This window comes from Callospermophilus lateralis, chromosome 5, assembly GCF_048772815.1.
Source record: "Callospermophilus lateralis isolate mCalLat2 chromosome 5, mCalLat2.hap1, whole genome shotgun sequence".
NCBI classification, from domain to species: Eukaryota; Metazoa; Chordata; class Mammalia; order Rodentia; family Sciuridae; genus Callospermophilus; species Callospermophilus lateralis.
Genome location: NC_135309.1, coordinates 100,100,507 through 100,123,118, shown reverse-complemented (window position 1 = coordinate 100,123,118; position 22,612 = coordinate 100,100,507). Strand labels below are relative to the sequence as shown.

Here is a 22,612-nt window from a genome sequence, read left to right as displayed (position 1 = left end):
TAAATGCCACAAATATTAGAACTAAACATTCTTATTTTATATAATATTTATTTGTCAATTAACACTCTCTTTGACCTCTTACATAGCCCAAGACAATGGACTCTTTCAAAACTCATATTAGTTACAGGGATTGGTGACATTATAAAAAGAATGTCAAGAATCTAATATCTTCTCTTGTGACATGATAAGGTATAAATTAGGAGACTATAAGCTCATGTCTAAGTAATGATTCCAGTTTTAGTTTACACAAAGAAAGGGCTGTTATTATGTCAGTTCTTGGGAAGCTGTGGATAGGATGGCATATAGTGGGATTTTGTAGGTAGGTTTTTGTAGGTGGTAGTGAATAAAATCATAAACAAGGTAGGGGAAAGTGATCTTAAAATTAACCCACATGGCCTTTTTGGCACATGTCTTTATACTGGCCACCCCTGAGACAGCACAAGGGTTTGAGATGGATTTATGCCCAAATTCCTCATGGCATATTTTAAAAGATTTTAACCAAAATATGCTGCCACAATGAACACACACTCTATGCTTTATGAATGGCCTGTTTATTGCTGTGGTTCCGCACAACTAGAACAGACTGGTCTAAACCAGACAAATTCATGCGAAGTCATGAGGTAGTGCTTTAAATCTAATCCTCACTTCTAAATCTACTTTCAACTACATTAATGTGTAGATATTGCAATGAAATATACTGGTTGTACACCTTTTGAACAACTCTATGCCTGTCGCTATTTAATGTGGAGCATGAAGGAATCTGATTATCATGCTTCAATGTGCTCTTCCAGAATACATGGGTCTGACTGCAGGAAATAGCAGCTCTATCTTTGAAGCAAGGACTTTTCCTCTGCCTCCAAGAGTAAATAGCTGGCGAAAGCTTCCTCACTGTAAGGAAGTCTGAATAAATGTGTGATAGAGGGGAGAGGGCTGTCTGCTGCGGGTGTCAGAAGGGCACCTGAAGGAAGGCAGCTGGCTCCTGCAGAGTGATAAGGCAGAGGTTACTGAGGCAGAGATAAAAAGCTCACTCACTCAGTCAAAATACATTACAACCTGAAAGATCCCGATGGTTTTTAAAATTGCACCCCAAGCCTTTCTCAGAACAAAATGACTGTTCTGATTTTGTGTGGGGATGTAAGAAGCATACTCTACTAACTGCAAGGAAGGCAGGCAACAAACATGCACACGTGTTCTCTGTGTGTGTTTGTGTGTGTGTGTGTGTGTGTGTGTGTGCACGTCTGTCTGTCTGTCTGTCTGTCTCTCCCCTCCCCTCCCTCCCTCCCTCCCCCCCTCCTGAGGGACTGGTTTTACTAGTTGTAGGTGGACAACTCTTTCTCCAAAGGAACACATTAAGAAAGCATTGCAGGGCTGGGGTTGTAGCTTAGTAGTAGAGTGCTTGACTAGCCTGTGTGAGGCACTGGGTTCAATCCTCAGCACCACAAAAATCTAAATAAATGAGATAAAGTTATTGCGTTCAACTACAACTAAAAATATTTTTTAAAAGAAACAAATTATTTAAAAGAAAAAATTCTCAAAGGAGAATAGACAGGATAGGGGATTTCATTGTCTGAGGCACAAACTGTTCTTGCTCCAGATGCAGAAATTACTGCAGTTGGTGGAGACAATGGTGGTGTTAAAAGTCAGTCAGGGTGTTCCAGGAATAAAACTCTTAGATGAATAAAGCCATCAAAAATCTTTACTAACTCAAGTCATAGCTGGTATCTCAAGCATTTCCAAACCCTCACTGGTGTCTGATAAATTGGCAACTCTCTCCACTTTGGAGTACCTCCCTTGCCTTCACAGTCACTCCCCATTCCTCATGCCCAACCTGTGCCTCTCAAGTGAAGATGTTATGTAACCTTATTGTCTATGATTTGTATTCCTTGAAAAATCAGTTTCTCTTACCCAAGTTATGTTACACCATGACCAGTTTCTTTTCATACTGTAGAACACTTCTTATAACCACGCCAATGGAATTATCACCCAACACTACTGGGCATACCTTCAGGTATTTCCCACTTTTTATTTTCCAGACTTACATGCTTCTTGACCTTAGCCTTGCCTAAAGGAAATATAACTAAATATGTGTTGTAATAAGGAGATCTTAAAGGGAGATAACTTTTAATTACTTCCATATTTCAAAAAGCAAATAAAACTTCTCTCTCACTAGCTCTTTGGAGATCCATTTCAATTTTTATGTTTTTCTACTCATTCAGCAACTCTCCACAGCATATCAAGAACTCTGAACAAGAGCCTGAACTTTATTTACCTGGTACCAATTCAGATCTGTTTTAGTGAGCACGGAGGCCAACAAGAGAACTCTTTCAATGAGTTTCTGTGGGTCTCAGGAGAAAGACAGCAAGGAATACACAGGGTAGCAGGTTCTAGAGACTGTTATTCACTGAGGGCAGGACCCCCAAAGGTCATCTTCCCCTAGGTACAGTTTGCTAGGTAGAAAAAGAGCTACCCCACTAGAAATAAGGGAGAACTCAAATTTAAAAGGAAATGGAAATGGAACCATGCCCGATGGTTGAATGGAAAGTGACTTTGGAGTACAGCACTGTGGGCATTCCAGTCATCTCCAGGCATACGGCTTAGGAATCTATACCTGGAAACATGGATTCGGGGTCCCCTGGAATGAGACCGTGTCTTCAAGAGTAAGATCAGCAAGAAGATGTGGCCTACTAAAGGAGTAATAGAGGTAAATAAGTAACAAAGGAAATTTGTATTGACACCAGCACAGGTTTGGTTGGAGCAATCAAGGAATAGCCACAATGATACTAATATATTAAGACCAATTATTAGCTTTTTGAATGATGGCAGAAATGACAGATGCCACAATGCCATACAAAGAAAAATAGTATGTGAGCTTTTGCATAGCCTCTTAGAACCAGAAAGGAGGGGTTGAATTTCCATGGAATCTGCTCCTACTAGATGAGTCCATTTATTTCTTTGATGCTATATTATAAATCCTATTGTCTAGGATGACTTGGAAAAATGTCAGATATTTCATTAGCACACACATCAAATAGTATTGTAGTTCCTGTCACAATGAGAAGGTTCACAAACCTTCAAGCACCGTCCTTCCATTTCCAGTACATTAGATAATGGTCCCCCACCATCTTTTCTTTTGTAAAACAAGAATGAAAAAGGGCAAGAGCAAAATACATGGCCTGGCTGTTTTCTCCCTCAGATTGCTAGGCGAGAATTCCTTTATAAATCCCATATTTCTCTGTGGTTCCACTTAAGTAACACTGGTCTACAATCTCTCACAAAGACAGTTTCTAGACATCTGCTCTGTTAGGCAAAGTAACGGTCTTCCAGTTGGCTGAGTGATTGGCAGCAGTGTTGAGGAGGGCTCTAACTGAGAAGTTATGCTTGGCACAGCTCAGTAGCTGCAGTCGTTGGAAAGATGCTGCCACAATGAACACTCCCTACAGTAATATGAATGGCTCCTTGAAAGCTGTGGTTGTCTGTCCCTGGAGCAAGCTGGTTTAAAGGAGTTCTGTGTGCAGTGGGCTTTTCCAGAACTGTGGCCAGCTTGCCTTTCGTTTTTCCTCCTCCTCCCCATCTTCTTTTTTTTTTTTTTTTTTCTTTTTCTTTTAACTTTTTATGCTTTATCTTTGTACTTTGAAACCCACGTTAGGGACAATAGGAGAGTTGAGGTGAATTAGTGATTCCCTTCAAAACATATTTTTTAAACCAGAAAGGTAATACATTCAGAGACTTATATTTTTAGAGACTTACAGGATTTTATGTATGTGTGTATGTGTGTGTATGTGTGTGTGTGTGTATGTGGGCGCACGCGTGTGCGCTTGCACATATGCTCACATATAAATATGAACTATGTATGTGTGTCTGAGTATTTTCTTCCAAACCCAAGAGGAAAAACTCCTAGTAAGCTGCTCAGAGAAGGTTTGAGCCCAGAAGCATTCTCTGATTCCCAAACTTGGGGTTCCTCTCTTAGAGGGGAAAATTTCATAAACTGATGATGGTGAAGTTACTAATTTTTTTCACACATGGACACCGTGGGCATATCAATCTAAAGAGGGTGTATCACAAGCTGAATAATTCTTCTCTTATCAAGACATGCTTCTAGAATGAAATTGAATCCTATCTCTCACCTTGCACAAAAATTATCAACTCAAATTGGATCGGGGACAAAGGTGCCCATTGAGAGCTGGGAGAGTTCCTGGGGAGTGTGGTGGAGTGCCGGTGGAGTTGGGAAATTAAGGAGTTCCTGTTTGAACCTACAAGTGGCTCCTGACCTTCCGATTTGGTGCCCTCCCACTGGTGCATAGGCCTATCCACAAGTATGGCTGTATGCTGGACCCATAGTCAGTGATGGGTATGATCCAATTGCAGTGGTACCAACCTAAGACGGGAGGCTGATGCCTAGAGGTCAGCTCATCCGATGATGGGTAAGAACCATATATTGAATTGGACAACCTAACAGGCACGGTCCCTAAACCACATTGCTTGTTGTTTAATTAATCAGAATAGGGGAGATGCTGAGAGCCATAGCCAAGTAGGAATGACACATGGCATTTTTGGTTGAAAGGTGACCCTACTCAGGGATTAGGGTGGCTCCAGGTTTAGGGTGGATCCTGCTGGATTAGGGTGGCTCCGGGTTTAGGGTGGATCCTGCTGGGAATAGGGTGGCACCAGGTTTAGGGTGGATCCTGCTGGGATTAGGGCATATCCTGCTGCCTCAGGCACCCGCTCCTTGAGTTCCCATTGAGTTCTTGCGGGGTTCTGAGAGAATTGGCGCGTGGAGCCCGGTGGAGGCAGTGTATTCCCAGAATGTGCGTGTAGAGTACCGGTGAGAGTTCGGGAATAAAGAGTTGCTGTTTGAATCTACAAGGCTTTGTGGTGGCTCGGTTATTTTGTGCCCAGCCAGACTGCGGCATGTGCTAAGTGATAACCAATCACGTTCTAGTTTTACAGTGATTCCTTCTGCTTTATTCCTTTCTCGTACATTCTTTTCTCAAAAATGTAATTGCATTTTTATAGTATCAGAAGTTTTGACCAAGTTCTTTGGTGTTTGATATTTGTTCAGTGGTACAGAAATACAAGTACTTTCAAACAACTGTCTTACCAATTAACACAGAGAAACGTTTTCTAAAATACATCCTTAAGTATTCATAGACCTTTCACCTGCCCTTTCAGCTTTTTTTTTTCAGATTTGTGAGATGACATTTTGTTAATTTGCAATATGGATTCTTATTATAATTTATATTTCTACATATTTAAAGAAAAGATTTATAAAATAAGCACATGCATTTTGGAAAATAATTCTAATTTGTCAGAATTTTGAAAAGTAAATTCAGTGAGTCATAGGATTTTGTTATATTTTTGCCTGTTCAAAGCAGCCTGATGACTATCCTTGCCAGCCCTTTCTTTTACATACACATATGTACTAAACTATCAAACTTCTTAATAAAAGTGGGATCATACTATATATACTGTGTAACAAGATATTTTCAAAGAACAGTATATACTTTTTGCAGTTTATTTAACTGGAAATAAAGCATTTGTTAAGTGGGGGGGAAAAAAGAGAGAGAAATGCTACTGAATCTGTAGGATGTATGCTGCATTCCCTAAGGATAGATTGGAGAGTTAGGTTCCTAAATAGAATTTACAATTTAAAACATCCAGATTAGCACATGCTAATATTACTAAATTTTCTGCATCTTTATCTTTGAATAATGTCAGAATGTTTGAGCTTTGAATAACTGACTTTTCAGCAAAGTAGGTGGTAGAAGTAAGAATACAGCACCCAAGTGGATTACTAATTTTATTAAAACTTAACTCATAATACTGAAACCACGTCACTGAAATGAACCACTTCTAATAAATGATCTTGACACTAAAGTAAATTTCAGCTCAGTCATAGTTTTATTGTTTCAAGGCTCAGTTTTATGATAGAGGCCAGTTACGTTTTTTACTTAGACAATGTTACATAAATTCTGAAATTCCAACAGAAAGAAATAAGAATTATGTAGGGAAAACATTGCCTTTATTTCTATGTGATTAGAAAAATAAATGTTCTCACTCAAGAATCTAACTTATGAGGTGTGTAGCTTTAATATTTTTAATATCTCTTCAAATTATAAATAAATTATTCTCATCTCCTATTCATTTATAGGAGTATCTTAATGTAAGTTGTAGGGAAATTTCTTATTAAGTTTTCAAAAATACATTACTTCCTTTCAGTCCATTTTTAATTTGGAAATAAACATAAACCATAAGCTATAGGACAAATGCACAAATACTTTGCTTTGTTTGGATTTCTGGATAAATGCCTGGTTAGAATATTTAATGTGCTCTGAAGACAAAAGTAACTCAAATGTTTTACAAATAATATCAAAAAGCCAATTGTGGCCAATTCAATATTTCGTTAGTGTCAACCATTTTCTTGAGGTTCAGAAGCAAAGTCTTAAGCACATATAGAGGTGACATGCAACAAAGGAGGTGCTGCATTTGGTGGGGGCACAGGCATGAGTTCCTTTTTCTGATCCTACCCAGAGTTCTGCGATCATTATTAGCAGACCCTCTGAGTTCAGGCAGAATGTCAACTTGGTTCTCTGGATCCTCAAATTCATTCACACTGAATAGCCTTCAGTGGAAATTTATTGAATGAATAATAAGATTCTAGAATTATAAATTTCTTTTTCAATCCAACATAGTAATCAGGTGATACATTCTTATAACAACTGTTCTATCCCCCTTTAAAGATAGAAACCAGGAAAAAAAAAAAAAAGACCTTTATACTCATATTAGGTCAAATATGTGGACCACAATCAGTGGAGGGAGAAATCTGGGAGCAAAGACTTCAGTTTTCACATTCATGTCTAGGGTTTTACTAGAGTGGATAATTTGCCAATTATGATAAATGCATTAATAATTATAAAATATCCCTAGTCTTCCATACTGGAATATCACCTTTAATGAAAACAGCAGGCAGGCATTAGAACTGACCAGCTTATAAGGTGCACAGCACACAAGATTTTAATTACAAGTTGGATCCTCTGAGAATGTGATGCGAAGGCTCTACTTGTGGACAGAGCTTCTTCAGGATGTTCTATTGCCAAATTAAAATAAGGCTGGATTTGACTAGCATGGTGTCCCTGGATTGTCTCCTTGGTGTGTGACACAAACAGTTCAACCTTACCCAGCTGCTCTGGATATAAGTGTTATCTTTGATAATTTCATGAGTCTTTTTGTTGTGCCATCAGTAAAAGCCAGAAAGTTTCTTGGATGAGAGAATGCCAGCAGCACAGTTTTCAAATCATTATTCACTGTGAAGACGACTTAAAAAAAAGAAATAGGAATGACATTGGCCAAATTATGACATGTACATAAATGAATGTTCTATGGTGAATTTCACCTTCATGTTTAACTGTAAAGGACCAATGAAAAAATAAATAAATAGAAGGAAGACCATTAGAGTAGAGGAAGGGTACCAGGTGGAAGGAAGAAGGGAGGGAAAGAGGCAGTACTGGTGAATGAAATGGAGCAAATTATATTCTGTATGTGTTTGTGATTATGTCAAAATGAACCCAGATATTATATATCACTCTAATGCATTAATAAAAACATTAAACTCACTGTAAAAAAATTAAAGAAAGAATTAGGAGTACATAAAGTTATAATCCAAGTGTGTATAATACGTCAAAATACATTTTACTGTCATGTATAACTAAGAAAAACAAATAAAAAATTCAAAAAAGGAATTAGAGATACATATATGAGTATGTGCTTAAGAGAGAAATGAATTCTGGCTCACACCCAGACCTGGAATAACCTGATGTAGAGAAAGCAGTAGAGTATCATGTATTCAAAGCAGAATACAGATTGAACATTCATAAGACTTATAGGTGCTCCTGATAAATAAGCCAACTAAGGATAAAAAACAAAAGGACAAATAATGATCTTTTCACCACTTAAACTTGTTATATCCAATTTCATACCTCACAGTTTTCAGAAGATAATTCAACGCAAAGTAATGTTTTTTAAATGTAAAGAGAAAGCAAAGAAGGAATTTTTTTTTTCATGGAAAGGATAAGAATGTTGTAATTATATAAAGACCATTACTACCAATTTTCTGACTTAGTGAAATATACTGATTCAGCTACAGTTGGCTATCATGTAAATATTAGATTCATTTTGTGTTAGAATTGTAAGAAAGTAATGCAACCCTTTCTTTTCTTATTTTCTTCCTCCCCCCCCCACCCCCCCGCATGTGACATTGAGGATTTAACCCAGGGCAAGGCAAACATTCTACCACTGTATTAAATTCTCAGTTCTTTATGAAACATTATTTTTAGATAGGATTTGGCTGAGTTATTCATGTGGGCCTCCAAATTGTGATACTCCTGCCTCAGCCTACCAACTTGCCAGGAGTACAGCTGTGGTCTACTGAGCCCACCTATATCCCCATCTTGAACACACTTAGATAATAGATGAATAATAATCTAGGATATTAAATGTTTTGGTGGGGGTACTTGGGATTGAACTCATGGGCACTTGACCACTGAGCCCATCCATAGCCCTATTTTTTTTTTTTTTTTAAGAGAGACAGGATCTCACTGAGTTGCTTAGTGCCTCATTTTTGCCAAGGCTGGCTTTGAACTCCTGATCCTCCTGTCTCAGCTAGGATTACAGGTGCGCCCCATGCACCTGGCATTTAAAAAAAAATGTTTCTTTTTAGTTACACATATCAATAGGATTTATTTTGACATAATTTTAAAAACATGGAATATAATTTGTTCTAATTCAGTACCCAGTACTTCCCCTTACTTCCTCTCCCTTCCCCTCTCTTCCACTCTATTCATCTTTCTGCTATTAATGTATTTTTTTTAATTAGTATCTATGGACATACACGATGGAAAGATTCACTGTGGTACACTCATTCCACTGACTTTCCCTATCCTATCCTTTTTTCCCTTCCCTTCATTCCCCTTTGTTACTTCACTGATAGAGCACTAATTGTTAGGGTATGTAAAGACTTCAAAAAACTAAACACCAAGAAAACAAATAACCCAATCAATAAATGGGACAAGGACCTGAAGAAACACTTCTCAGCAGATGATGTACAATCAATCAACAAATACATGAAAAAGTGTTCATCATCATTAGCAATTAGAGAAATGCAAATCAAAACCACTCTAAGATTTCATCTCACTCCAGTCAGAATGGCAACTATTATGCATACAAATAACAATAAATGTTGGTGAGGATGTGGGGAAAATGCACACTCATACACTGCTGGTAGGACTGCTAATTGGTGTAGCCAATATAGAAAGCAGTATGGAGATTTCTTCGAAAATTGGGAATGGAACCACCATTTCACCCGGCTGTCCCTTTTCTCGGTTTATATCCAAAGGACTTAAAAACAGCATACTGCAGAGACACAGCCACATCAACGTTTATAGTAGCACAATTCTTCTATTCCTTTTTTAAAAAATTTCCTCCCCCCATTTTGGATTAGCTTCCACATATCAGAGAAAACTTTCAACTTTTGACTTTTGAGGACTGACTGACTTTACTTAGCATGATAGTCTCTACTTAAGTCCATTTACTGGCAAACACCATAAAATTATTCTTCTTTAAGGCTGAATAATACTCTATTATGTATACATACCACATTTCGTTTATCTGTTCATCTGTTGAAGGGCACCTAAATCGGTTCCATGACTTGGATATTGTGAATTGTGCTGCTATAAACATTGATGTGACTGTGTCACTGTAGAATACTGCTTTTAAATCTTTAACTATATAGTAAGGAAGGGGATAGCTGGGTTGTATGGTGTTTGAACTAATTTGCAGTCCCACCAACAATGTATGAGTGTACCTTTTTCTGTACATCCTTGCCAACATTTACTGTTACTTGTATTCTTGAAAATTGACATTCTGACTGGAGTAAGATGAATTCTCAGTGTAGTTTAAATTTGCATTTCTCTAAGTGTTAGAGGTGTTGAACATTTTTTCATATATTTTTTTGACCAGGTATTTCTTCTGAGAAGTGTCTGTTTAGTTCCTTTGCCCATTTATTGTTTGGGTTTCTTTGTTTGTTTGTTTGGTGTTAAGCATTTTGAGTTCTTTCTATATCCTGAAAATTAATGCCCTATCTGAGGAGCAGGTGGCAAAGATTTTCTCACATTCTGTTGGCTTTCTCTTCATGCTCTTAATTGTTTAGGACATTAAATGTTAAAACATATGTAAGGCTGGCGATATAACTCAGTTGGTGAAGCTCTTGCCTTGCATGCACAAGACCCTGGGTTCAATCCCCAGCAAAACACACACACACACACACACACATACACACACACACACACACACACAAATGTATTCCAGAGTGGGTGGTCCCTCAATTCTGGTTGTCTAAGATTCTTTCAGATTATTCTAGTTCACTGATGAATAATGTACAGAGAATTAAGTATTTAAATCAAATAATGGAAATTTAATTTACTGATTACTTGGGGTCAAACAAGGTTATTTGTGACTGATTAAGCTTCTAATTCTACTAATTGAAAAGTCACCATAGAATGAAAAAGACAATGCCCAATCTATTGTTGAAAGTTGACTCCTTAATTGTGTTGGTACCATACTTAACTTTCTAAGACATTTTTTACTACAGTTCATCTTCCAGTTAAGAATATATTTTGGGAACTAGAAGTCAAGACAGGGTGATTTTCTATTGTGTTATGTGTGCGTGCACTCATATGTGTGTGTGTTATTTGAATCCTCCCCCACTTTTTTTGAAATGGAAAAACCTTTCTTATCTATAGAGCACTTTTTTTTCTTTTTGGTACTGGGCATTGAACTCAAGGGCACTCGACCACTGAGCTACATCCCCAGCCCTGGTTTTTATTTTATTTAGAGACAGGGTCTCTCTGAGTTGCTTAGTGCTTCACCATTGCTGAGGGTGGCTTTAAACTTGTGATCCTCTTGTCTCGGCCTCCCAAGCCGCTGGATTACAGGCACAGTGCCTAGCATCTTTTTCTTTTTTCCTAAATACAGTTACACCTCAACCGATGATGGGAATGAATCTATTATTGTAAGTTGAAAACATCATAGTAAAAAAAATGTACTTAATACACCCAACACCATAGCTGCCTTGGAAGTTCAGAACACTTATAATAGTCTATAATAGGGAAAAACTATCTCACACAAAGCATGTTTTATACTAAAGCTCTGAGCAGCTCAGGTAATTTATTAAAATTCTGTATCCAAGAAACACAGGTAGCACTATACTCTATGGAGTACCAGCTGTCTCCCTCCTGACCGTATGGCTGACTGAGAGCTGTGGCTTACTGCTACTGCCCAGTATCTCAGAAGATTATCATATGGCACATTGCTAGCCTGGAAAAAGATCAAAATCCACAATTTGAAATATGACTTCTACTGAATATGTCTGGGTTTCATATCATCATAAAACTGAAAAATTATAAACTGAACTCTGGTAAGTCTGCTGTCATCTATATAAATATTCTTGATTATTGCATTGAAGATCTCATGCTCTCCTCATGAGGATAATCTATTTGCTGTGTTTTTATAGCAGATGCTTTGACATCTTGAGTTTATTACTCATCTTTTAAAAAATTAATGCTATCAAGAATCTCAAAGTAGTTCATTAGCTGTTCAGATATTTGTGTATTTTTAAAGATACATTCATGAGATCAACCCTTCATACATTGACCAATTATTTCAAATGTATGTTTTTAGGTAATACAGGTGCATTCAATTATTTAAGACCATATGAAAAACATAGTAAACAACTTGTGAGTGCTTGGTTGGAGGAATGTCATTCCTGTTGTTACCACAGTGAAACTCATTTTCATTGTACTTTGACTTTTTAAAAAAGAAATATTGAACTTGGGCAGGGGATATCATAAGATCTAACTCATAGCCCTGAAACCAGGGCTAACCTAACCTCTTTCAGTTTCTCTTTTTTTCTTGCAAAGAGAACATGTTCATCCATTATTCCTAGAATTGTTATGGATATAAATTAAATATTTTGTGTATCACAAATAACTAATTTTGACAATTTTAATGACTTTTTAGCTTTTACTCCCTCTTCTCTGATCTACCTCATTGACTAGTGTAAGTTCCTCTGTTGTATCTTCTTTTCGTATATTTTTTGTCATAGCACCCATCATAATTATTTGTTTTCTTTTTATCTCTAGCCCCATCCTCTAGAGTGTGAGTTCCTGAAATCAATCTTTCATATCTGTATTTCCAGAATATCACAGAGTGGTCAGAGCAAATTAGATACTTAAAGTTTGCTGAAGGAATGATTAACATACTGATCAAAAATTTTGAATAATTTAACATTCTCCTAATACTAATAGTTTCTTCAGTGTGTTAGTCATGAATTATTAGACAATTAGATTTTCTTTATATCTTAAGTGAATCTGAAAACCCGTTTTACTGTTTTACCAAGCCTGAATTATAACCTAATATTACAATTCAGAGGCCTCAGTGTTTGTAATAATCAGCTTGGTTAGGGAAACACTTAAGACATTAGTAATGTGAGTTTCTGAAACATAGGGTAGGAAGTTAGAATGAGGATGTGGAGGAATTCAGATTATGAATTTTTAAACCAAAGTGACTATAGAAAAATCTAGTTAAAAATACATCCAAGTCTATTAAAACAGACAAAACCAACCCATGGGTCTGCACTTTGTTTCACCCAAAATATCAAGTTTTCCAGTTAGCCTTGATTCATGCTCCAAGACGAACTTCAAATCCTATTCAATACTTGGATACATATTTCCTAACAGAATCAATAATGAAATGTAATGTGGGAGAAATTGGTTTTTCAATAGAATATTTTATGGGGAGAATGGCAAAGGGCTTTGCTCACCACATTTAAAAAAAAATCCACACAATTCTATGTTTACTATCTCTACTTTTTTTTTCTCCTAAAAACCTTTACACAGTTCCTGGCACCAAACATCTTCTGTCTCCCTATCAAGCCTCTTAACAACCTCTATTGACAGGATCTGTCCAATTCTGCCTTATAAACTCACAATCGGTGCCTAGTGTACCAAAACTGAGCAGCCTGCAGACAGTACCCATGAAGAAAGCAGCTCAGGGACCATGTTGCTAGTGGATTTAACTTTTATGACTGTGTCTCAGAGAACAAAAACTAATTTACACTATGATTAAGAATACATACACACTCAGGAATATCATTGTGATAAAATAGTTTATAAAATAATTTTTATGGTGCACTCATATTTCTTTCTTCTTGCCTCTCTCTCCCCTCTACTCCTCTCTTTTCTAGTGTCTTGGTCTATTTAATGAAAAAATGAATAAGTCCTGACTCATCAATTTATCAATCATTGGCAGTTTAAAAACCATTATTTTACTATTGTTTAAACACGGATCTTGGATCTCTGTCCTCAAAGCCCAAGTATCTTATCAAGGTAATTATGCCACTAAAAACAAATTCTTTTTAGGGATACTTCTGTTTTCAGTATTTATTTATTTAGCATATTATTATCTCAGAAACTTGAGAACCAAGGAAGTAAAGCTGCCTAAGGTTGATTATTTAGTGCTTCCTGTGTTATGTCACTTTTAACCCCTTTGTTCAATTTCCCCTCCCTGGGCCCAAGCAGAAAACTACCATTAGCCTTGTACAGCACCCGATGCTTCTGTCTACCAGGGCCACTGGTCTGAGGAGCTCTCTTCCTGAAAGACAAAGTCTTTTTTTTTTTTTTTTTAATGTTTCCTTTCAATCTCTGAAATATCATTTAAAAGTGGAAGAATTATTAAATATGTGTATATTTATGTTTAATTTGTTACTTAGTTATTTATCACTGAAAACATTCCTTCTCTATCATTTGCACACAGTCTATTCACCACTGACTTCCTGTTAATTCTCAAAAGTGCTTTGGCCTGATGCTTCTATAAATTATCACAAAGCTGTTTCATTACAAAGCTGTTTCCATACTGGCCATGGGGGAAGTATTGTCTGAATGCGTCATCAGTCTCACTGTCACCACTTCCTATACAGGTGGCAGCAGCAGGTCGAGCTAACGTTGCAATTTATCATCAGTGCTAACATATTTATGGGTGGGCATATGAAGGGCACCATGGGGTTTTTACATAAATATGGAAGAGCGTGGTTCGTGTATCTGAATTGATTACAATAAAATTAAATCAGAGGCAATCACCATATGCAATGCTTAATCATAAGATGTGGTGACCATTTGCTGATGCTATTGCACCATATTTCCACAGCATTAGTGTTTTCAAATGACTCAATCAACTTCTGCCAAGTTATGCAAAAACAACTAAATGAGACGTCATTTCCAAAAATGTTTTCTTCTTACAGCCACCAAATTCATCTAATAGAAATAGCTCTTTGAGTAAGTGCCACTTGCCTACTGTGCAAAACACTTTATTTTGCAGTGAAGTTGAAACATCCAATGTGAATTATAGGCATTTACTACAATAGAATCAAGGAATCCTATTTCCCCCTTCAAAATCAATAGAAAAATTGCTACTTACATGAAGCATTTTTTTTCTTTGCAAAGACAAATGACAGTGTATTTTGTTTCAGGGTAGTTGAGACATTTTTCAACTAGTAAACTGGTTTAATCCTCCACTTTACTTGTTCAGATAAAAGGATCCTTTTTCATCTCAAACGCTAGAGGCAATGGTTTTCACAAATGATTAATCTACTAATTGATTATTAATTTTTAAAAAACTAGTCTTTTCAAAAAGAGATAGAAACCACTTCTTTTTTTAGAGTAAACATTTAATATTTTCTTACTAAAATTCTTACTTTAGGGATTTGTATTCAAAGTTGATGTGGTACACATTTTAGTTTATATAGAGAAAATGTATTTTTGTTTATGAAGTTATTCTTAATTCATTTTAAAAACAAGTTTTAACCTGGCCAGGCTTTTCTCTTTGAAATTATAAATGCTTCTATTATTTCTGCATATTGAACCAGTAACTTTAAAAAGCTTCATAGCTGAAAATATTTTTTGGATAATTATTCTGCTGTCAAAATGAATTTTTGTCCTATACAGATGTCACAATTCATTTTTGGCCTTCTTGAAAATATTTGTGTATAATTACTTTTATTTAAGGTAACACACACACAGTGTGTGTGTGTGTGTGTGTGTGTGTGTGCATGTGTGTTAGTCAAACAATGGAGCCCCACTGAACCTTTTACATTAAAATTCAATTAAACAGAAACATATATGAAAAAACACATATAATAAGTGAATACTGAGAGCTATCAAAGACTCATTAAAGTTCAAATAAGTAGTCAGTATTCATTATCTTAGAATTATCATAACTTTTTTCAGTCCTAAGAAAATATAAAAACGTGGGAAGTGCATCTACTTAATATTTCCCGAGTGACTTCCAGAGAGTCAGAAGGAGGATTTATGAAGAAGCCAAATGTTATGACTTCAGTTAAGCAATTGCTGAAGTTACATGGAAAATATATTATTAGTGTCATATGATTGCTTGCTACTGACTGGCTCACCTCATTATATTCCAGAGTATAATGAACTGAAAGAATAATAGAAACAATAGCAACATCTGATTAACCACAGGCACATCACTCTTGCAACACAACATTTTAAATATACATGAGGAAAAAAGTTGACTTGGGATTATTAATATTTAGTAACATTTCTACAAATTAAAGGAATGTGAGGATGCATACATTTTAGCAATCTTTGAAAGACCAATTTAGCTCATATCAATATATTCTGCAAGGGTATTATAATTTCTATTTGTTTTTTCTGTATCAGTTTAATTGTTCTGTACAGATAAAAAAGAAACCAAGCATGTGGTCAAGAGTAGTGGGCACTCATAGACAATTTGTGTATTCTTACAAATGTGTTTAATTATAACTCCTTGGAAAGTATCCCAGATTTTCAAAAGTTTATTTTAAGTTTGAAGACTAGACAAGGTCATACTGATTTTACAACATCCTACATGATTTAAGTATATATACAAAGAAAAAAAAAACAACATTGGAATATTACACAGCTTGAAAGTTTGTAAAGGTTACTTGTGTCTTGGTTATTTTTGTTCTTCCTGACACATCACAGCCAGCATTCAGTATTATATTTCATAATTTGTTAACTAGCAAAGATACAATCATTAGTACCCTAAATCTTCAAAATTCACACCAACCACTATGAAGTTGTTCCAAAAGAGAAAGTCAACCGTAAAATTGTAGTTAGTGAATACAATAAATTATTTAAATAAGATGTAGATTCAATGGGGATGTTTAAGTCATGAGTTTTATAAATTTTAAAATTAGCATATTGCAGTTACTTAATATAGTGAAGAGTAGGTGATTCCTTTTGTTTTCTGCTTATGAGATTCTACTTGTTTTAGAATTAAAATAAAATAAATTTGCTTTACTTTGATGTCACTGATACAAGTGACACAAAGGCTACTTCAGAATAAGTATCAACATTTTCACATGTGAGAATCCCTTTACTGTCATCAGCTTTGGGCATCAAGGGACAAATAGAATCCCCAGTGGACATGCTATATAATATGACTTTAAAATTTAGCCCACTTAAAGATATTTTTCATTTAATATTATCTAAAAAGAGAATATCAATAATAGAATAATTTTGTTTTTGAAAGATGTTGAAAACTAATTACCATTTCTGAGGCTTAAAAATCAATAATTTCACAATAAAGCCCTAAAGTAGAAAGCATGGGGCATAGAACCAATATGTGGCCAGCCAGTCCCCTTGGACCAATTAACTTGCTTTTACTAAAAATGTCAATATGATTGACTTTCTCTTTGAATTCTTCACTATGATTGAAGACCACTCCATATATACATCAGTAAGAAATGCTGTTAACACATGGACAGACAGGACAGTAACAGTCTAGTGGCTTTTTTATGCAGCAAAAAGATTAAAGGAAATAAAACTTAGCAGTGTTGTGTGGGACCTTAACATTTCGTACACATACCATCCTTCCTTTTCCAGAACCCTTAATTTAAAATTCCAATAATTCTGTTTCTAAGCCTTATAAAATAAATACTTGTGAAGCTTATAAATTAGATGTTGAGGACTTTTATGGAGGCAATGAAAGCTTTAATTTTACAGACATGTCACGGAAACCTCCATTATCAGTAACAAATTGTTATGATAATTGCTTATTTTTTCAGGACCTTTGAAGCAAAATAAATAGAAATCAATTTTCATCTTGGAAATGGTTTACGACTTTGTCATTAGTAAATACTTTGCTCCTTACAAATACCTACACAATGTGCTTTCCTGGGAAACCACCATCATTTTCAAATATCAATAAAATTTAGTTTCACAGGAAATGTGGAGATGAACAAAGAAACCATGAGTATGCTTGGCCAAGCTATGCAGCACTTTGTTAATATCTGCTTGCTAATTGTTTTAAATAGACAAAAAAAAAAAAAATTGAGAGACTAGTATTTCTAGTCTTGAAATTCAAAGATGAGACTATAAATACCATCAAAATGAAGATTTAAATTTAAAGGTACATAATGATTTTTGTTGTTTCTTTTAGCAAATGGCATCATGGTTTTCACAAAGGAAGTATTTGGAAATTACCTCTTTATACCTTCCTTCAAAAATAAAATTTCATATTCAATTTACCAGTATTAAGTATAGTTCAATCTACTGATCTTTAATTAGGTTCCTTATATATGAGTAAATATGAATATTCTTCAGGTAAATAATTGGGGAAAAATTCAGTTAGGAAAAAAGGATTGACTTATCCAGGCAATATAAAAAGTAAAGAATACACATGCAAAGAAAAAGGAAAAAAGTTACATAATCACTAATTAGAAATAATGAAAGTAAAATGAGAATCATAATATTAATTCGTACTGCATATTACAGATTCTTCTTCTAATTCTGTTATAAACACTGACAGTGTTAGGTAGGCACAGGGAAACAGGATGATGCAGTCATTACAGAAAAAAAAAACCTTATTGCTAACATCATAGTTTTTCTTTTATAAGAATTAGTTGAGTATTGATTTTAAAAGCTCTATCAACTTTTATCAGATAACTATGAGGTTCTTTTTTTTAACTTTTGCTATAAAAAGAAGGCTACTTTCTTTCCCTAATGTAGTTCAACCAGTGCAAAAAATTCAGAAAAACAATGAGAAAAGTAATTTACAGTTAATGTGATGGTTACTTAAGAGAGGCGAACAATAAAAAAAAAAAAAAAAAAAAAAAAAAAATCAAATAATCAAAAAGGCAGGCTTAGACCTCCTTAGAAAGACAGTTAGTGGCCTACCATAATTTGAGCACTTTTTCATGAAAACAAACCCCATTCAATTTCCTACAGATTTAGCACAGTTTATTCCATGGAGATACTTTCAGCGAAATAAAGAAGGGTGTTGTGGGATGTGCAGCCTCTTCACTCCTCCTCTGTGCAACCCAGCAGCTCTGACCGCAGTGTGATCCTTCCATACCAAGACCAAGGAAGGATTCTTATGTGTCGTGCATAGATGGGAGGGTCGATGACATTTTTTCTGTGGGTGTCATTGTCAAAATTGCCCTGGAAGACCTAATAAAAAAGAAAAAAAAAAAAGATTTTCAATCATCTGGTCTTCTTTTTCTACAGAATAATTTTAATTTACTTATTTGGAATGTATTTCCCAAATGCAAGATTTGATAACTATGAATTATTTTGTTTGCTTCAAAAGATATTGCAGCCTCTTTTAAGAGATCATTTTAAATTGAATTTTCAATTAATGTTTAAAGAGTTAGAAAAGGTAAGAGTTGATTCTAAAGCTGGAAGATATAATTTTTATCTGCCTTTCTCCATTTTTAAAGAATGCAACAGATTTTTTTTTTTTTTTTTTTTTACAAAGACTGATGTTGGTCAGGCAGCTTGTCCAATTTACTGTCTTTTAAGGAATAATTCAGAGATCTAACATGCTTTCAGATGACAGCCATCATTTGGAACATGTGTGCTTCACATTCACAAAATGCAAGGGGAAAGAATTGGTAGACTGTACAGAATGTTTTAAAGAAGAAAGTTTGGAAGCAACTTACATTATTCTGATTATACTTGACCTTAACTAATTATAAGGCCTTTAATTATGGAGGTTGGGAATTGGAGTACATGGAGATTTGGTGAGAATCAACAATCCTTATCATAGTGTCGTTTGTTCACTTCTTATAGAAAACAAAATTAATTAATTATTATTACACGTAATTAACTGGCTAGTCAAAAGGAAAACTTATTAGTATGAAGGAAACACCTTGAAAAGATCTTCACTATCCTAGTTGAGCTAAGTGAAAACAATAAAATGTTAGCAGTCACTTTATCTCCATCAATGCTCTGGCCTATATTAACCTATATTATCATAGTGTCGTTTGTTCACTTTCTTATAGAAAACAAAATTAATTCATCTCCCAGAAAGACAAACCTATCAACGCTTGTTCTGAACTAGATTTTCTTTTCATCTACTAAAACTTGGATCCATAAGATAAAATGTTATAATCACGTGACTTAAAATATTTTGAAATTCTTCATTACAAGGCTGCTTTCATTCTTCTTCTTTTTTTAAAAAAAGGTTTTATAGATTTTTTCCCACAGAGTTGCTTTTGTTATTTTTCTTTTGTACCAGGGATTGAAGCCAGGGGTGCCTAACCACTAAGCCACATTGCCAGCCCTTTTAATTTTTTAAATTTTGAGACAGAGTCTCCCTAAATTCTTAGGGCATCAGTAAGTTAGTGAGTGAGGCGGGCTTTGAACTTGTGATCCTCCTGCCTCAGCCTCCCTAGCCATTGGGATTAGATAAATGCCAGTCACCATGCCTGGTCCATAGAGATCTTTGAAGTAACTTTGACAAGTGCCAATTTAAAAAAAAAAAATGTAACACTGGGACCTTGATAAGAATGACAGTAAATTATAAATTACTCAGGCAGAAACCGAGTTACTTATTTATCTGAAGATTTTATCACTTCTCCTACAGATTTTGAGTATTTCTTATTAAAGTGACTGCTAACATTTTATTGTTTTCACTTAGCTCAACTAGGATAGTGAAAATCTTTTCAAGGTGTTTCCTTCATACTAATAAGTTTTCCTTTTGACTAGCCAGTTAATTATGTATAATAATAAACTTATTTATTAAAAGGAAAAGCATCTTGTGATTGAAAGATAATTTTTTTTCTTATTTAAGATCAAAGCATGACTATATGGTCAAAGGAAGAACTAAAAATACCTCCCCCACCCCCAAAAAGAAACTTCATCCTATAAGAGAATACCTAACTCACATCTTTGAACCTTTTTAAATTACAGGGAATGCTTTAAATATAACTCTCTAGAATAAGTTGGTTTGGTCTTATATGGTCACAAAAGATTCCCCTAGAAAGAGAAAAATAAAGATACCTTTCTTTAAAGCATTAGACAGTGTGGCACTGATTAACTGAAGCAACAGTTTAGAGTAGGTAGTCATCCTGCTATTTTCATGGAAAGATTATTTGCCCTTGAAAGCAAATGGAAACTGCTGTCCCCATCTGGTGGGGGAATAATTTTTCAACTTGACACAAAATACATCTCAAAGCTGATTTTTGAATAAACATTTGCTGAAGAATAGAATACTGAACTCTGCTTAGTCCTGAATCCATCATCCTGACAACAAAAATTTATACTAATTTAATGGGAACTTTATCTCCATCAATGCTCTGGCCTATATTAACCAAGGAAGAACTTACTCAGTATTGCCATGTGTTACTGAGTTAACAGTGTCTCTGTTAGCAAAAGCTCCTACATATAGGAAATACCCTGTAAACATGCACCAAAATCTGGAAAGAGCTTGTCATTTCAATAGCAAAAAGAGGGTACATGTTCTGGTTTCCTGACATTCTCTCTGAGCACGATATTGGATTCAAATGCTTCACTGTAATGTTAAAATTTAATATGGAATCTAAAATCCAATTTTGTTCCCTGCTAGAGAACTTAATATATATCTTTGAAATAATAGATTTTAAATTCATTAACTTTCATTGCAAGATCTATAACAGTTCAAAATATAGTGTTATAACACCTCTTGGAAGAAAAAAAACAGGAAGAAACAATTTTAAGACTCTCTTAGCGCAGGTTTTAATGAGGAACTATCAAGACACAAATCATTAAATGATTGATTATACTTATTTCTTCATAATGTATTTATTTCTTTATAATATAAAGAAAATCTGCTGGTTCTGAAGTTGAATACATCTTTGAAAATTCAGAGTTTTTGAAATATTTAGAAAAAATCATAGCTATTTTGATGCTCATTTAAAGAAACAAGTGAAGTTTCAGAAAACAGGATGATTTTAAAATGAAAGTGTACTGTGAAAAATAGCCAAATTTATATTGAAATTGCCCTACCCGTGGTCTGAAAGTACCAAAAACACAGTTTTGTTTTGAGAGGTTTCTCAGTAATGACAGCGCAGAGCACAAAACACACAGTTGCTAAGAGGACATCTTGCGGTTGCTGTGTAAACATGTGGCACATGAGCTGTTTTCTTGTCTCCAGCCCTAGGAAGACCCTGCATAAGGACACCATTTCTATGTTTACCTGGCAAAGGAATGCAAACACAAAGTATTTGGGGTTGCCTTCATAAAATATCTAATATTTCTAAAGATGTGGGTTTCAGATGCCCACTTTAAAGATATAGGCACTCCAACAGAAATTGAAATCTGAAAAGGTTAATGGAGAATTAAATCATTATATGGAAGGGAAAACATTTTAAGTGAGAGACACAGTTTGATTTACATTTAGAAAATATATGATCAAGTTTCAGTTAGACGAGGAGTCTAATTAGCTGATGACAAGTTTGCTGATATATTCAAACATGATAATGTCTATGGAGTCTTTCAGGCATTTCTAACATATGGGGCCTCAAGAAAAAGGCATTCAAGGTACTTTGGAGAGACTTTCATAATTACAACCTAACAGAAGAAGAGAGAGTGAAAACACAGTACCCTCAACTCAGATCTGATTTTGTATTTTGTTTTCTATTGTTGACTCTCCAGTAATGCTAGTTGATATTCAAATCAGGTTTTAGTGGGGATTCAATTCTCAACACAGACAGAATAGCAGATAAAATGTAACAACTAAATGTTGCTTCGAGTGACATTTTTATATATTTTTAGGATGAGACTTGTCATTCATTTTTAGGGACCAATGTCTGTTCAGACCAGTGTAGCTATCATTAACAGGAGGCTGCCCAGGCTCATGAAGGAAAACAAGACTGTCCTTCATGACATGGTTAGAATGGTGGGGCATATCTCAGATCTTCTAACATTCATGGACTAGGACTTTATAAATATAGAGAAATAATTTGGGGATTTTTTTTTGTAGATATTTCTTTAGAAAATCATCTGGTTAATAAAGATGTACTTCTTTTTATTTGTTCTAAACTCATTAAAATTTTTAAATAGATTTTCATTATATTAACCATTTAGAATTTATGTACACATCATCCAAATAGTGACTGGTTTTAATTTCTTGAATTCTTCAAGGTTGAAGATTCAGCATATTACTGAGGTCTCATCATAATGGAATGAAATTAGAAATCAATGATAAAATAAAAAATAAAAACTACTCCAACACCCAGAGACTA

The 22,612-nt window shown here is 35.0% G+C and overlaps 1 protein-coding gene across 2 annotated transcripts in view; it reads right to left on the bottom strand.

Annotated features, from left to right (window-relative positions):
- Positions 1-18,407: 18,407 nt before the first annotated feature.
- The window catches only part of Edil3 (EGF like and discoidin domains 3), a 395,904-nt gene continuing 391,699 nt past the window's right edge, over positions 18,408-22,612 (bottom strand). For both annotated transcript variants that reach the window (XM_077109390.1, XM_077109391.1), the window contains one exon: positions 18,408-18,557. In XM_077109390.1, coding sequence (XP_076965505.1) covers positions 18,408-18,557 — 150 coding nt within the window. The remainder of the gene's footprint in view (positions 18,558-22,612) is intronic.